At 38.6% G+C, this 15689-nt stretch overlaps 1 protein-coding gene across 1 annotated transcript; it reads right to left on the reverse strand.

Annotated features, from left to right (window-relative positions):
- Window positions 1-505: 505 nt before the first annotated feature.
- Window positions 506-1689, reverse strand: LOC143640181 (inhibitor of growth protein 1-like). Its single transcript, XM_077108080.1, has 2 exons — window positions 1270-1689; window positions 506-1211 (listed from the first exon to the last, which is right to left on the reverse strand). The coding sequence occupies exons 1-2, from the start codon at window positions 1373-1375 to the stop codon at window positions 757-759; spliced, it is 561 nt and encodes a 186-aa protein (XP_076964195.1). The 5' UTR covers window positions 1376-1689; the 3' UTR covers window positions 506-756.
- Window positions 1690-15689: the final 14000 nt, after the last annotated feature.

Here is a 15689-nt window from a genome sequence, read left to right on the forward strand (position 1 = left end):
ACTTGACATAAGTTAAAGATGACCACACTATGATCTATGATAGCAAAAGCGTGATTTAAATTCTATCACTAGACCACTTCTTTTGGGTTCATAATAAAAATGAACCCAATCATTTAAAAATGGCCATTTGGGGATCAGGCCAGTATATAAAATATTTGCCACGTAAAATTTAACCCTTTACCTGTTTTTGCAGAGCTGGGGATAAACCCAAGGTCTGGGGCTTGTTGGGCACTTTTCCACTGACCATGTACCTTCTTAAAAATAATCTTCCAACTCTGAACCTTTGTTATTGAATTGTTATATGGATGTACATTATTGTACAAGAAAAGAACGTGCTGTAGGCTGTACTTTAGCAACCCAGCTGATTAAAAAAATGTTCATAATATGTAACATTATTTTTTATTAAAATAAAATAGGTAGATCTTTTCTTATCACAATGTATTAGGTTGCTTCCAAGTCATTCCCCCACACACAGAAGAAAAAAAAAATCAGTCTGAGACTCACGTAAGTGTTTAATTGAAACCTATATTTGTAGTTCCTAAAATGCTGATCCACAGACCACTGTCTTCTTACACACATATACCAGTGAGAACAAAAGGTGGAGAGAGTCACTGCCATCCCTGTGAAGGGAACGGTGCCTTCTCCAACATTCCTTGAAAATACACATTTGACAATCCTCACACCTCAGCACAGGTGGCAATGTAATAAATACACTAGCTGGTTCTGTTTTCCCCACTACTAGTGCATGTCCACAAACTACCTGTTATAGGCTCTCTCCTTTTTGGACTTCTCCAATGCTTTGTCCATTGTTTTCTCATTTTCCCCCCGACACTTGGGACAGTACCACTTGCCCTTTGGTTTATGATTGAGTCCCACGCATGAGAAGTGGAACCTTTCGATGGGGCACTCGTCATTGTCGCAACCTATCATTTCTCCATAGGAGACCTGATTGCACAGACAGTACGTGGGCTCATTTGGGTCGATGGGAAGGTCTGCAGGGGATGCTTCCCTCTCTGCTTTGGCCTTAGAGCGTTTTTTCTTCTTCGAGGTCTTTGCTTTCTTCTCCTTGGGTGTTCCTGAGGTGATGTCATCATGGTCATGATTATTAGATGCATTTTCTCTATTCTCATTGTTGCGTTGCCTCCGGGAACGTTTGTTATTCGGCTTTTCTGCCTGAGTGATTGTCTCATTCTTTGACTTATCTTGGCCAGCTTTGCCACTGTTGCCAGTGGTGTCATTGATTTGTCTCATTCTTTGACTTATCTTGGCCAGCTTTGCCACTGTTGCCAGTGGTGTCATTGATTTCCTGATGTGTTTCAAAGAGTTCCACATGACTATCCACTTGTCTGGTCCGGTTCTCCACCAGCTCCACCATCTGACTCACAATCTGAATCTTCTCATCGCCCAGTTCCTGGCTCCGAATCAGGGCTCTCTGGATGCAGTGTAACACTCGTCGTTTCTGGGCACCATCTGTCTCTCGTTTAAATTTCTCATAATATTCGTCCAATTCCTTCAGGATTTCAAGCACAGGCTGTCAAGGAGGTTAGACTTGCAACAAGTTTTAAAGGAAAGGCTTGGTTTAGTGTCCTGGGGCTCTGGCGACACCTCAACACCCACAGCCGGCTCGCTGCAGGGACAGATGCAGGAGGGCAGGGTGGCGCTAGGCGGTGTAGGGCGCGCACGTTAGGCGGAGGGCGGCGCGGTAAGCTCTACCATCAGGCGTAGACAATAGCTTTCCTGGGTGACACAGACAGAATCCCAGAACTCGCGGCCCTAAGACCCCAAACCCGCCGACGCTGCCTCTCGCTTCAGGTTCCTGAGACCCCTGTGTCGGGCAGGCTCGTCGCGTCTCGGGCACCATCCTCAAAGCCGGATCCCCAGGAACACAACCCTCGGTCACTCGCGATTCTGGGTCACACGCGCCGCACCCTCGGCTCAGCAGAGGCAGCGCGAGCCACAGGGACTGGGCGGATGGCCAGACCCAGCGCCAAAGAGCCGGCGGCAGCCATCGCACCGTGCCCGGAAGTAGCTTGTGCTTTGTTTTTTAGTTGAGAAATTCCATAATTTATTTTTATTTGTTCTAATTAGTCATACATAATAGAATGCATTTTGACATATCATATATAAATGAAGTGTAACTTCTCATTCTTCTGGTTGTGCATGATATAAAGTTACACAGTTCATATAATCAAATAATGCATAGGGAGTAATAATGTCTGATTCATTCTACTATTCATCCTACCCCCATACCCTTCTTTCCCCTCATGCCCCTCTGTTTAATCCAAAGTACCTCTATTCTTTCCTAGGCACCGCCCTCCCCATTGTGAATTAGCATCTACATATCAGAGAAAACATTTCGCCTTTTGGTTTTTGGTATTGGCTTATTGTACTTAGCATGATATTCTTATGTTCCATCCATTTACCACCAAATGCCATAATTTCACACTTCTCTAAGGCTGAGTAATATTATGTATATATATATATATATATATATAAATTTCGTTATCCATTCATCCTTTCAAGGGCTCCTAGGTTGGTTCCATAGTTTAACTATTGTGAATTGAGCTGCTATAAACATTGATGTGGCCACATTACTATAGTATGATGATTTTAAGTCCTTTGGATATAAGCCAAAGAATGAGATAACTGGGTAAAATGATGGTTCCATTACAAGTTTTCTGAGGAATCTCCATACTGCTTTCCATAGTGGTTGCACCAATTTACAGTCCCACTAGCAATGTATGAGGGTACCTTTCCCCCCACACATCCTTGCCAACATTTATTGTTGCTTGTATTCTTAATAAATGCCATTTTGACTGTAATTTTGATTTGCATTACTCTAATTGCTAGAGATGTTGAACATTTTTTTCATTTATTTATTGATTGATTGCATTTCTTCTGTGAAGTGTGTTCAGTTCCTTAGCCTATTTATTGATTGGGTTATTTGGGTTTTTTTTGGTATTAAGCTTTTTGAGTTCTTTATATATCCTGGAGATTAATGCATCTTTCCTAGTACTTGATAGAAATGACTGACTTTTGTTAGGACTTTTTCTTGTATAGGTCTGCTGGCATTTCTAAGTTGCCATTTATTTTTCAACTCCAAATCTGTAATATATGATGCCCAAAGAAAACCAGGAACTCACTACCACATCATTCTCTAGGCTCCAAGGTCTCCAGCTTGTGCATTTTCTAATTCTTGCCTTTAAAATACATTTTATATTTGTCTAATACATAAGGCATAGGGGTCTTAAGTGCCCTACTTGTCATCATAAATACAAAATATATTTCTAATCCATCTTCTCAGAAACCAAAGTGTGTCTTTGAATTAGAAACTTTAGTATTTAGTCTTTTATATGATTTGCCATTATTGCATAGTACTATGTAAGAAATGCCTCAAATCATTAGCTTAGAGCAAAAATTATAAGCACCAATATTCCTTTACTCTTAGTCATTCACTAGTAAGTTGCCTGGTGATTGGCTGATTTTTGCTGAATCTACATGTCCTGGCTAATAGAGGCAGTTTGTTTACATCAATGATCTACATGTCTGTCCTCCCTCTTGGGTCCTAAAGCTATCTGAAGTATGGTGATAACTAAAGAATCAGAGAGCAAGACCGGCTGAGAAATTGTATTTCAAATCTTCTTCGTAGATGTTCCCATCTCATTGGCCTAAGCAAGTTGCATGACTGAGTTCAAATTCAAGGATGTAAGAAGCTAACTCTGTCTTCCAGAATACCACTGCAAGTCGTATGAGTAGTGTAAAGAATAGTACCAGAGTAGAAGTTCATGGTGACAAGATCTTAATTTGTTCTTTATGCTTTATTTCACAATTTTTCCAGTTTAGAAAATTATTGGCCAGTATTTCCAAAAATGTTGCTTCTGAAATGTTTCATCTTTTTCCCTTTCTAGACTACTATTAGAAGTGTGTCACAAGTGTTATTCAATTTTCTGTATTTTCTTGCTTTTTCTCTGTAAGCATTAATTTGATTACATCATCCTGATATAATATCCAGCTAAACAATACTGCTACTCCTTTTATACCTTTTTATTGAATTATTAGAATCAAAATTATATTTTTGCTGTTGTAGAATTTGCAATTGATTATTTGTTATGGCTTAGAAGATACTTCAGTTTTTATCCATCTTTTATATTAATTATATTAATTTTAATAATTTTAGAGTGCTTATCCATGTTCATTATAAATGATCTTTGTGTCTGCTTCTCTTCTCCCTCCCTCTCTCTCTATTTCTCTCTCAGTTAGATTTAATTTCTTGCAAGATTTCTACTTTTGTTTTTGTCCAAGAAAAAATGCACATACTAGGAGGCTATGGATGATGCTGTCTTTATCATAATTGCACACATATATGCCCTCTGGATGAACTGGATGGTTGATAGAGTACAAGGACTTCATGTGGGTAAGATTTGCCTTGAGAGTTTGTTAAAGCTGCTCTATGTCAGTTTGGCCCTTACTACGTGGATATAGTAGTATAGTCTCAACCATGAAAAGAACTGCCCCACCTCAATGGGACTTGAACTCCAACTATTTCTTTCCCCATAACTGTATGGTACTTGGAATCCCTGTGTAGTTCAGCTCTTTCATCTTAGCAGCTGCTCCTTCCTGTTGCTTTTCTTGAAGTTTTATCCTACTCTGTGCAAATCTTCAATTGCAAACAACTCAAGGAAAAATTTATGAATATTTTTACTTTGTGCATTTTCTTCATGATCTGAAATATGTGCCCTTCAAGTCTTACCTGCTTTTCTATTTGCTGAACTCGAGCTCCTGTCTCTTTGGCCCAATGTGTCTGCTACTTTTTATTAGGAAAATATTTCCCCAAACAGGAATTGACAAATGGACTCAGGAATAAAACCCTGGGAATATGGAACTCAATTCATTGTGTGAAGTGTATTCTCTGGAGTCCTCTATGCATAGTTTATTTCCAAAGCCTTTTAAACAGTTATTTTATGTTATTGCCTAAGTTTTATAGTTGTTCTCAACAGGGGATTAGTCTGATTCAAGCTATTACATCTTGGCTATTACCAGAAGTCCAAAATATTGCAATGTTCTTTTGTTTTTATGTATCTACTGACCCTTTTAAGCACCTCACTGGATTTTAGTGATTGCCAACAAGAGTATGACATTTTCGTGTGGGGGATTTATTTTTATTGACAAGATGTTAGAAATTCTTGTCCATCACTTTCACCTATAGCCCTGAGCTCTATCTTGAAAGAACTAATTGTACTAAAATGGATCACAAGGAAAAGAAGATTGCAAATATATCTCTGGACTTTATTTGGAGGTTTTTTTTTTTTAATTAAAGAAGATATGTTCTACGCTATTAGATGATCACACTTTTCTTTCAGTTGGCAAATAACACAATGATTCAGATGGATATTTTAATTTTAAATAATGATATTATTAGTCCTACTCTGGAACACTAGAAAAAATGAATGGAAATGTGTAATACAGCAAAAGGATTTAGAAGAAGTGCACACTGTACTTGGTCAGAAACCACTGGGATATTGTTACAGATGTAAATTCTTCTGATCCACCCAGTACTTTCCAGATTAGAAACTCCAGGTGTAGAGCCAGAGTCTGTTTTTTTTTTTTCTGAACAAACCAAATTTATTTTTTTTTTTTATGAATTAACCAAATTTATCACAGGCAATGAATACTAGACTGTCTTGAGCCAGAAGTTAAACAACAGCAACAAGAAACCCCAAACAACTGGAGTACAAGAATGGACTATTAGAGCTAGTAAAAAAGAGTGAGTATTTTTTTAAGAAAATGTGCACTGCTGGGTGTGGTGGTATAACACCGGAGACTGAAGGCTCAAGCAGCTCAGCAAGACTCTATCTCACAATAAAAAATAAAATGGAATGGGGATGCAGCTCAGGGGTCCAGTGCCCCTGGGTTCAATCCTGGTACCAACAAAACAAAACAACATGCAACAAGGAATCATCTTGTTAGCAATATTTTCTTGCTTGGGACCGAACTGGCCCCAGAGATCCAGAATCTCTGGCATGTAGAGTCTATAGGTCTTAAGAAAAACAGCCATGTTTTAGTTTTAGTTGCATTTTTACTAAAGTGGCAGGACATTTCTTCTGGTCTTGGATAAGTTAAAACATCAGGTAAAAGTTTTTTAAAAAACATTTACATAATTTCTAATGAAATTAGAAATTATATAAATTTTAAGGGGCTGTGGATGTGGCTCAAGCGGTAGTGCGCTCGCCTGGCACACGTGCGGCCCGGGTTCGATCCTCAGCACCACATACAAACAAAGATGTTGTATTCGCTAATAACTAAATAATAAATATTAAAAATTCTCTCTCTCTCTCTCTCTCTCTCTCTCTCTCTCTCTCTTTCTCTCCTCTTTTACTCTCTCTTTAAAAAAAATTTTAGAAAAAACTTTAGACTTTAGACTTCTTTAGACTTCTTTTTCTTTTCATACAAACAGGTATTTGCACAGTTACAATTTTCAGCAATGTCATGTGATCCTTGATGTTGTATATCAATTTATCCACACAGCACTTCTGTGTTTCAAGAGAATACTGAAAGCAGCCCAGTGTTCTAAGTGTCACAGCTAACTGGCTAACTGTTTAGTCTTATAAGCTCTCCAGTTGATGCTAATGCTGGCAAAAGATTGAGAATCTTTTTTGTCTATGTTGTTGTTCCAGAGACCAAACTTTGAAAAACACTATCCCAGAGAAACAATACCTGGAATACAGTAAGTGATTAATAGATGCTTATTGAAGAGTTGAAAATGGGTGGGGTTAATGAATGAAATTTGTTCATGCTGCTGTTTAGAATTGCTTGTGATTTTGTCGTAGTCTCTCCAAATAGGAGTTTTTCAAAGATGATGAGAAGATGGGTCATATTATTGAATCTTATGTGGTAAGTCACAGTTAAAAATGTTTTGTATATCCTAAATGTTAAACAACTCCAAAATGGTACTAGAGGATACTCCTGGATCCTGTTGTACTATAGTGATGATTATCAATGTGTGATCCTCAAAGGAACAGCAGCAGCAGTGCCTGCCCACCTGTTAGGAATTCACATGGTTTCCAAGTGTGGTGGTGCATGCCTGAAATCTCAGTGTGGCTCAGGAGGCTAAGGCAGGAGGATTGTGAATTCAAAGTCAGCCTCAGCAACTTAGTGAGGCCCTAAGCAACTTATCAAGACCCTTTCTCAAAATAAAAAATATAAAGTAAAAAGGGGCTGGGATGTTGCTCACTAGTTAACCACCCTTGGGTTCAATCCCTGGTGGAAAGACAGAAAGAGAGAGAGAGAGAGAGAGAGAGAGAGAGAGAGAGAGAGAGAGAATATATGAACATGAAAAAAAGAAATAAAGTAATTCACATGATATACTTACCTATGCTCACTTAATCAGAAAGTTTACAGACTTTCATGGGATTCTGAAGCACACAAAGTATAATAAACTCTGTTCTAATTGAAGGCTTAATAAACTATCAATTAATCATAAGAAAATTAGTTAAAGGTGATATATCACTGTCCATCAAGTTTCAAGACATTGGAAATTTCTGACTTTTTAAAGTGATATAAGCAAAGTTCAAAGGGAACACTTTAAACTAGTTTGACAAATCTTGGAACACCAAGACTTCCTATGACAGTACCCTAATACATGAATTTTGTGATTAATATTCACAGTATAACTCCTACCAATGAGATAATGATCATTCTGGATGGGTGGCTTTGTGGTTAGCTTGCAATAAACCTGCATTACAAAAATTGGTTAGTACAAAAACTATATAGGTCTTTCTCTTAGACCAGACATGAGTCATGTGAGAGAATAATATCCAACCTTAAGTCATTTGAAGTCTAGTTTAGTTGTGTCATGAAAATATTTTAGAAGCAAGAATTTCAGGTCTTAGCAACAAAAATTAAGTTCCAATGCTGGATATGTAGGAATTGCTGAAGTCAGGGCAAGACACTCCCCACAACAGGATACCCTGGGTATGGGATCTTTAGACAGAGGAGCCCAGGAAAGAAATTTCAGAGTCTCTGACAATATCCAAAGAAAATAAATCAGTTTCCAATAGTTGACAAACTCAGAGAATGGAAAACTATGTTTTGGAACTACCCTTAAAATAAAAGGTTACAGGGATGAGATGTAGCTTGGTGGTAGAATCCTTGTCTAGCATGTACCAAAGCCCTGGCTTTCATCCCCAGCACTGCAAAAATAAATAAGATTACATTTTTCTCTTCCACTCCATCCTCACTTTTGTTTAACTTTGAAATCAGAAAGTACCTGGCAAGGCAGGATGGGAAAAGTGAATGCACATAGTAATGAAACAAGTCTACCATGCTCCTCTGTTCCACCACAGACTTTCAAGAAAGGTGACTTCTACAGGCTGGGGAGATGAGAGCATTTTAACTCTAAATCACAGCCAGCCTAGGCACTAATGTCTTGAACTGGACATTTCTCACTTCTTCATGGGGACTTCTTGGTTACTTAAAGTGACTCAGGGTATTTTATTACCAAAGGAAGAAGGAAAGATGTCAGGGACCTGAAGTTTTTCCTTTAGGGGCAGAAAAACATTATAAGAACTGAACACATTTGAAAAAGATGGTGAGAAACAAAAATAAACTTGTGTTTTGATTATGTCAGAAGTCGTGCTTGCTCAACATAATGCTTACACACATATTGAGCCTCCAACAATTTGGTTCAAGTCCAAAAATTCTATAAACCAGAGCTGAGCCAGATTTGTGCATGTGAAGCCCATCATACTGTAAGTCCACAGGTGGACACACACCCAGATGCCCAGAGAAACATGGAGGGTGACTTCTATATTTAAAATAATGTGTAAAGGCATGGGAAATTTTTGCAAAGGCAAAGATCTATAATGAATATAAAAGTTTTCATTTTTTGTTTGTGCTCTTTCTTGAATATTTTATTTTGTCACACACTGGAACATGATCTAGAGCAAGACACATTCCTAAGGCCTCCATTTCCTTCTCTATGTCATGAAGGACTGAGCTGGTAATTTTAAATGTTTGTAATTATTATACTGTAACATCATTATAAAAATAAATTCACCTTTGGGATCTTTATTTGGTTCAGATACTTTTGCTTAAGTTGAAATGTGATATTTAGCAAGTTTCCTAATTTTCTATGTTATAGGTACTTGACCCCATAATGCCTACCTGGCACTCCTGCAGGACGTCTGCAAAGCTCAAAGAGAGAGTTTTAATGATAGTCAGAATGATGGTTCCCAAACTTGTCCATGTCCTAATTCTTAGAAATTGTGCATATATTTCCTTTCATGGGAAACAAGACCTTGTTTGTGCATGTGATTAAGTTGAGGACCTAGAGAGGAGCAGATAGTCCTGTATATTCAGGTGACACTACTATGACGGTTTCTTAAAATAAAGTGACTATTCCTAGGGTGGGGAGAGGGAACCTATAGAACAATAGTCAGAAAGAAGTAAACTGTCAGTTATAGGAGAAAAGGAGGCACAATCCGTGAATGAGGATGCCTTCCAGGGCTAAAAATGGCCAGGGAAACAATGTTTCCTAGCGCACAGAGAGGGGAGCGCAGTTCTGCTGTTGTGAAGCAACAATTTTTGAAGCTTCAGTTTTTGAAACCTACCATTTCTGAAGCATGGTTAAGACCTAATAAGACTTTGACCTCCACATAATAAATCTGCACTGCTTAAATCACAAAATGTGTGGTAATTTATTATGTTAGCCACAGGAAACAAATAAAACTATTCACATTATAGAAAGTTCAAAACCCTGCACAAATGATGGCACTTTTGGTGGTAAAGGTAGACATTCTAAAATGATATGAAAAGAACATTGATTCTTAAGAAACATGCCAGAATGCAACCAAGAATGGAAAAATACTAAAGATTGCAGAGAGCCAGCTTTTTCCTCCAAGGCTCACTGTTCTTATCCAGATGGTATATTCTTCTCTTAAATATCCATGCACAGAAATACAGCAAATACTCTTATTCACTGATTTCAGAATACCACAATTTTTATTACAGAAAAATTCATTACATTTTAATTAAGACAGATTTTTAAAAAGTGCATAATTACTTTATTCTTAATAGTGTTACCATGAAGAAAAATGTTCTCTACTCATGATGAGCAACTATTCCCACATTAAATACTTTCAAGCTTAGAGTCCCAACGAATATTCCTTTATCTTTGTTTTTAGGTGACACCTACAAATCTTTTTGGATTTGGGGATTATTTAGATTATTTAATTTGTGAACAGTGTCTAGGCATTGCCTCTCTTTTTAGAAACCACTCTTCTCAATTAAGTTATGGTTAGAAGTAAGAAGTTCTTACTTAGCTATAGCTTGATAGGAGTAAGATTTCTGGTGCACCATTGCACAGTAGGGTGACTATAGATAACAGCAGCATATTGTACATTTCAAAAAAAAAGTTGGAAGAAAGGACTTTGAATATTCTCACCATTCAAAAATAATAAATGTTGGAGACACATATGTTAAAATAGGCTGAAGCATTATACAATATATCCATTTATTGGAAGATCACATGAGGCCCCATCAATAGGTATAATTTTTTTGTGTGTTTTTACATACCAGTTAAAATAAACTGAATTTAAATTTAAAAGGAGTCAAAAAGCAAACCAAACAAAAACACCCTTCTGTACTCTGCTCTGTAGTTGCTGAGTTTGAAGCTGTGCAAATTTTATTTTTCCTTTGCGAGTCAGCATGCTGGTGGTTTCAAACAACAAAGGTGGTGGGACGTGAGAATGACAACAAGCTTACTGTTTACTGTGTACAGCAGCATGGTGTCTGTTCTTCCTCCCGCCCATGTGGCTATCTTCTGCACCAGTGGGAAATTCCAGTCTGCTGTTTTGAATTCTACAGAACTAATCCCTAGGTGCCCCTCAGAGATATCATCCAATCTTCCTTAGCGGTTTGAGCTTCACCCTGCTGGGTGGCTTCTCTAAGATAGAGGCACCAACCCACTGGCAGCCCACCTCAGAGGGTTGTGTCTACTCTGAGGGGCCCCTTTCTTCATTCTTTTGTTCTCCTAGTACTTGGATTGCAGCTGCCTGCTGAGGTTACTGTCTGGCTGATACCACTTTTGTTCACTTATCTCGTAATAATATCAATCTAACAGCTGGACAAACATGCTATATTAAATATATCAACCATCAACAACTGGATATACTTTTTTCTCAGCAGCACATGGATCCTTCTCAAAAATAGACCATATATTATGCCATAGGGCAACCCTCAGTAAATATAAAGGGGTGAAGATAATACCATGCATTTTATCTGATCATAACGGAATGAAACTGGAAATCAATGATAAAAGAAGAAAGGAAAAATCCTACATCACATGGAAAATGAACAATACGTTACTGAATGATCAATGGATTACAGAAGACATAAAGGAGGAAATCAAAAAATTCTTAGAGATAAATGAAAATACAGACACAACATATTGGAATCTATGGGACACAATGAAGGCAGTTTTAAAAGGGAAATTCATCGCCTGGAAGTCATTCCTCAAAAAAGAAAAAAACAACAAATAAATGAGCTCACACTTCATCTCAAAGCCCTAGAAAAGGAAGAGCAAAACAACAGCAAATGTAGCAGAATGCAAGAAATAATTAAAATCAGAGCGGAAATCAACGAAATTGAAACAAAAAAAACTATTGAAAAAATTGACAAAACTAAAAGTTAGTTCTTTGAAAAAATAAATAAGATCGATAGACCCTTAGCCATGCTAACGAAGACAAGAAGAGAGAGAACTCAAATTACTAACATACGGGATGAAAAAGGCAATATCACAACAGATGCTACAGAAATACAGAAGACAATTAGAAATTATTTTGAAAACCTATATTCCAATTAAATAGAAGATAGTGAAGACATCGATAAATTGCTTTGTTAAAATTTTGATAACTTGTTATGTGTCTTGACTGGAACCTGGATGATACAGGAACTGGAAACAATAATTCTTCCAGGAAACAAACTCTCAAAGATAGGCATCTGGGAATTGGTTTCTCTATGTCTTTGGGCTCAAAGTGTTGTGCTTCTTGGTATAGAAATGAAATGCTAAATCCATAGTATTTAGTGACATGATAATTAATTAAACTATATCCCATGTTTGTGATTAAGTGACCTCTGAGGCAAGGCCTTTGGGATATGAAATGCTTCTTTCATTCAACTCTGATGGCAGGAAAGTTGATAACACAAGGACTTTGCTGTGAAATAACTGCTTCTGAGTGTTGTAAAGTGCTTAAAGAAATAAATCATCAACTGAGATTACAGTTATGGAAGCAAAGGACATCATTGGTGGCCCTAAAAAAGAATGTCTTATAGCTACAGAGTTAGACTCAGCTAATCCAGACATGAGTTGTGAAAATTTCAGAATTGCAATTTACATTTGATTTACAGTTTTGCAAATATCCCAGGTGAAAGTTAAGACATTTATGGAGAGCCACAAACTCCCGTTATTTTGGATCTCCTTCCCCAGGGAAAACAATCTAACTCCCTGGTGTCTGAGAAGTCTAGATATTCCTTACTTTGAAAACTTTATATTAAAAAAAAGATCTTATAATAACTGTATTTGGAAGGTTGTCTTACATACTGACACATGTTCTTATTATGTTCCCTGTTTTTTACCTGTCCTTACTGAAAGAACGAACAAGGCTTGGCGTCAGAGCGAATGCCCATTTATTGAGGAACAGCTCTGCATATTTATAGATCCAGGGGTGGTTTGACAGTTGTAATGGGGTGCTTTTTGATTAGAGGGTAAGGATCAGGTGAGCCAGCAAGACTAGTCTGATTGGTGGGTAGAATCAGGTGAGCCAGCAGGGTTCTGATTGGTGGGTAACGATCATGTGAGCTAGCAGGGCTCACCACTGGATAGCTCTTCTTGGGGGATGGGGAAGTTAGTCTTTGGAGCCTGGGCGACTCCCAACATTCCCCTGTCTTTGTTATTAAATAAGAAGGGGCATCGACTCACTCTGGCTGCTTCCTGCTGAAATGGGGAGGTGTGGGAGAAAGAGGAGGGAAGTAAGGAGCCCCCACAGGAGGGCAGAGAAGACCGGTATCAATGAAGGTTCCTTGCCACTACAGATCCATGATGACATCAGTCTATTTGGCATAGGTCTTGACTGGAGGTATCATCAGTAGCCAGGAGTTGGTAATTCCTGGGGAGAAGCTAGTTAAAAACTTGATTAGAAATTTTACCCACCTGAGTCTGAATGAACTTTATGATAGGGGGAAGGAACAGGCAGAGGGAGTTTTTATAGCCCCAATCTAATGGGGTCTCTGGGTCTGTAAGCTGCCTTGTTGGCCCAAGGGGGGTTAAGTGTTCAATCCTGAGCAGGGGGTTGAGTGTTCAGCCTTGAGCAGGGGCTTGGGTATTTGGGCTTGAAGCAAACAGGTGATATAGAACCAGACAGAGGGTTTGAGAGGCCAGGTCATTCTGCAGCTAACTTTGTTTGGGATGCCCTGCAGGCCCTGCAGACCAACCTGTCCTGCACCTAACACCCTCAATTCCACTCTTCAATCCTAGTCCAATCTAGCTCTCTCCCCTCTCTATTAAGGCTACTCTTCGAATTTTCTCCTACCTGGGTATACCAGCTACCATATTTCCCTTTGAGAGCAGTCAGATATCTCCAGGTTTTATGTGAAACACCTCAACTTTAAATACTAATACTTGGAATTCTTATGAAACTGGGAGGCCCTCTGGAGCCCTGTGTAAACTTGAAGGTGGACACACTAAGTGCATGCTATCACACTTGGCATAGATGCTCCAGCTAACCACTGGTCTGAGCAGCGAGTCTCAGTGGTACTTACGTACACTCCAGCTGCCGTCAGAAGATGGTGACTTCTTCCCCTGGGAACTTAAAACTGAATTCAGACATGCACACACATACACATAGGAAAAGCAGAAACTCTGTCAAAGCCTGTAACTAGCTCATGACACTAAAGCTTCTCGCTCTTCTATTGGCAAACGGGCAGGACCCAAAGAATCACCTTGGTTTTTCAGAAGCAGGGCATGTGGATCACCATAACAGGGCAACCTCCACGCAGGATGGAGAAATTGAGGAAAGGAAGGATTTAGAGAGCACTTCAGACAGGGAAGACAGAAGATAGAGCAGGTGGGATGGACCAGAGCACATCCAATGCCTCACCCAAGGAGAGCTCAGGTTGCCTCCCAAGAGAGTCATGGGCACACTGAAGGTAACTGGGTAGGGGTAGATGTAAGCAACAGGAAGAAACAACTTCACCAGGAACCCAGGCATGGGAACACAGTTGGAGGGTGGTGATGGGAACACCAGCATGTGCACATGCCCAAACTGTGCATGCCAACTATGTAAAGGTTCCTGCACACCAGTTACACTTACAGCCATAGGGTCATAACTTATAATCCCAGGGGTACAACTTAGAATCCTCGTGGATAAAAAGTACAAATTCTGACCCAGAAGAAAATAGCTAATGGTCTAAACAATTTTTAAGATTTAGCTTACTGACACCAGCAGAAATCTAGGTAATAAATATGAAAATGAGTTTTAATAGCTTTACTGGTAGCCCCTTAAAGATAAAGCACAGTAGCATACACTGTGGACTGAATATTTGTGCTCCTTCCTTTCATATGCTGAAATTCTAATCCTATGTGATAGTATTTGGAAATGGGCATTTGGGAGGTAATTAGGTCATGTCAGTGGGGACCCCATGATTGATTAGTGCCTTAATAGGAAGAGATAGAGAAAGCTGGCTTTCTCTCCCTCTCTAGACCATGAGAGGATACACTAAAAAGGAGGAAGCAGGGCTTCACCAAATATCTGATCTTGGACTTAAAAGAGAAATGGCTATCTTTTTGAGCAAATCAGCCTATGGCATTTTTGTTCCAGTAATACAAGCTGACTAATGGAGAATATAATCTTTGGTTAGGCTAAATATTCTGATGTGGGTACATTTACAGAAATTCTGGATTTCACCTTCACTATTCTAGAAGAGTTCATAGTAGTTCTGTTGATTGACTATAACTTGAATAATATAAAGGAATAATATAAAGGAAAAATATAAAGGAAAAAAATCCAAAGTTTCTAGGAGATGGAAATATGGGATGAAACTAGTATTCAATACTTTGTGTTCATCTCTCCCCCATTGCATTCCCTAGGAGTGCTCAAAAGACAATCATCTCACTAAGGTTCTGAGATCTGCATTGGTATTGTCATCACTAGCATCCTTGGTGAGCTGGTGGTAGGTTTTCTTTCTGGGCTGGTTGTGAAGATGGAAGATAATTCTCTGATGTGAGAAGGAATGACAGGATCCCAGAGGAACAAAAGTCTAATGCAAGTACATAGCTGACCTAGACAGGGGAGGACATTTACCTTAATTATAAGAAAGGGTATACTGGAATTTATACCATTTCTAGGGGAACTTCTGAGGTTACTTATTGATTATAATGCTTCTAGGAATAAACAAGATGGCTTGTTTAATAAACACTACATGATTAACATAAAACAAACATATACCATTAGTTCTGCTTTAATTTTTATCATAGGGAATCCCAGAGAAAATAGCTCTCATATTATAGTCAATTCACAGACTTATAGATATTTATTTAATGGGCAAGTCTCTCTCTCTCTCTCTCTCTCTCTCTCTCTCTCTCTCTCTCTCTCTCTCTCTCTCTCTCTCTCTCTCTCTCTCTCTCTCTCTCTCTG

Source organism: Callospermophilus lateralis, unplaced genomic scaffold (assembly GCF_048772815.1).
Source record: "Callospermophilus lateralis isolate mCalLat2 unplaced genomic scaffold, mCalLat2.hap1 Scaffold_130, whole genome shotgun sequence".
Lineage (NCBI taxonomy): Eukaryota > Metazoa > Chordata > Mammalia > Rodentia > Sciuridae > Callospermophilus > Callospermophilus lateralis.

Coding starts and splice junctions, on each gene's coding strand:
- LOC143640181 (XM_077108080.1), bottom strand. CDS start 1,375: ATGGTGGAGCTGGTGGAGAACCGGACCAGACAAGTGGATAGTCATGTG. Junction 1,212..1,269: donor TGGCAACAGTGGCAAAGCTG/GCCAAGATAAGT, acceptor ACAGTGGCAAAG/CTGGCCAAGATAAGTCAAAG.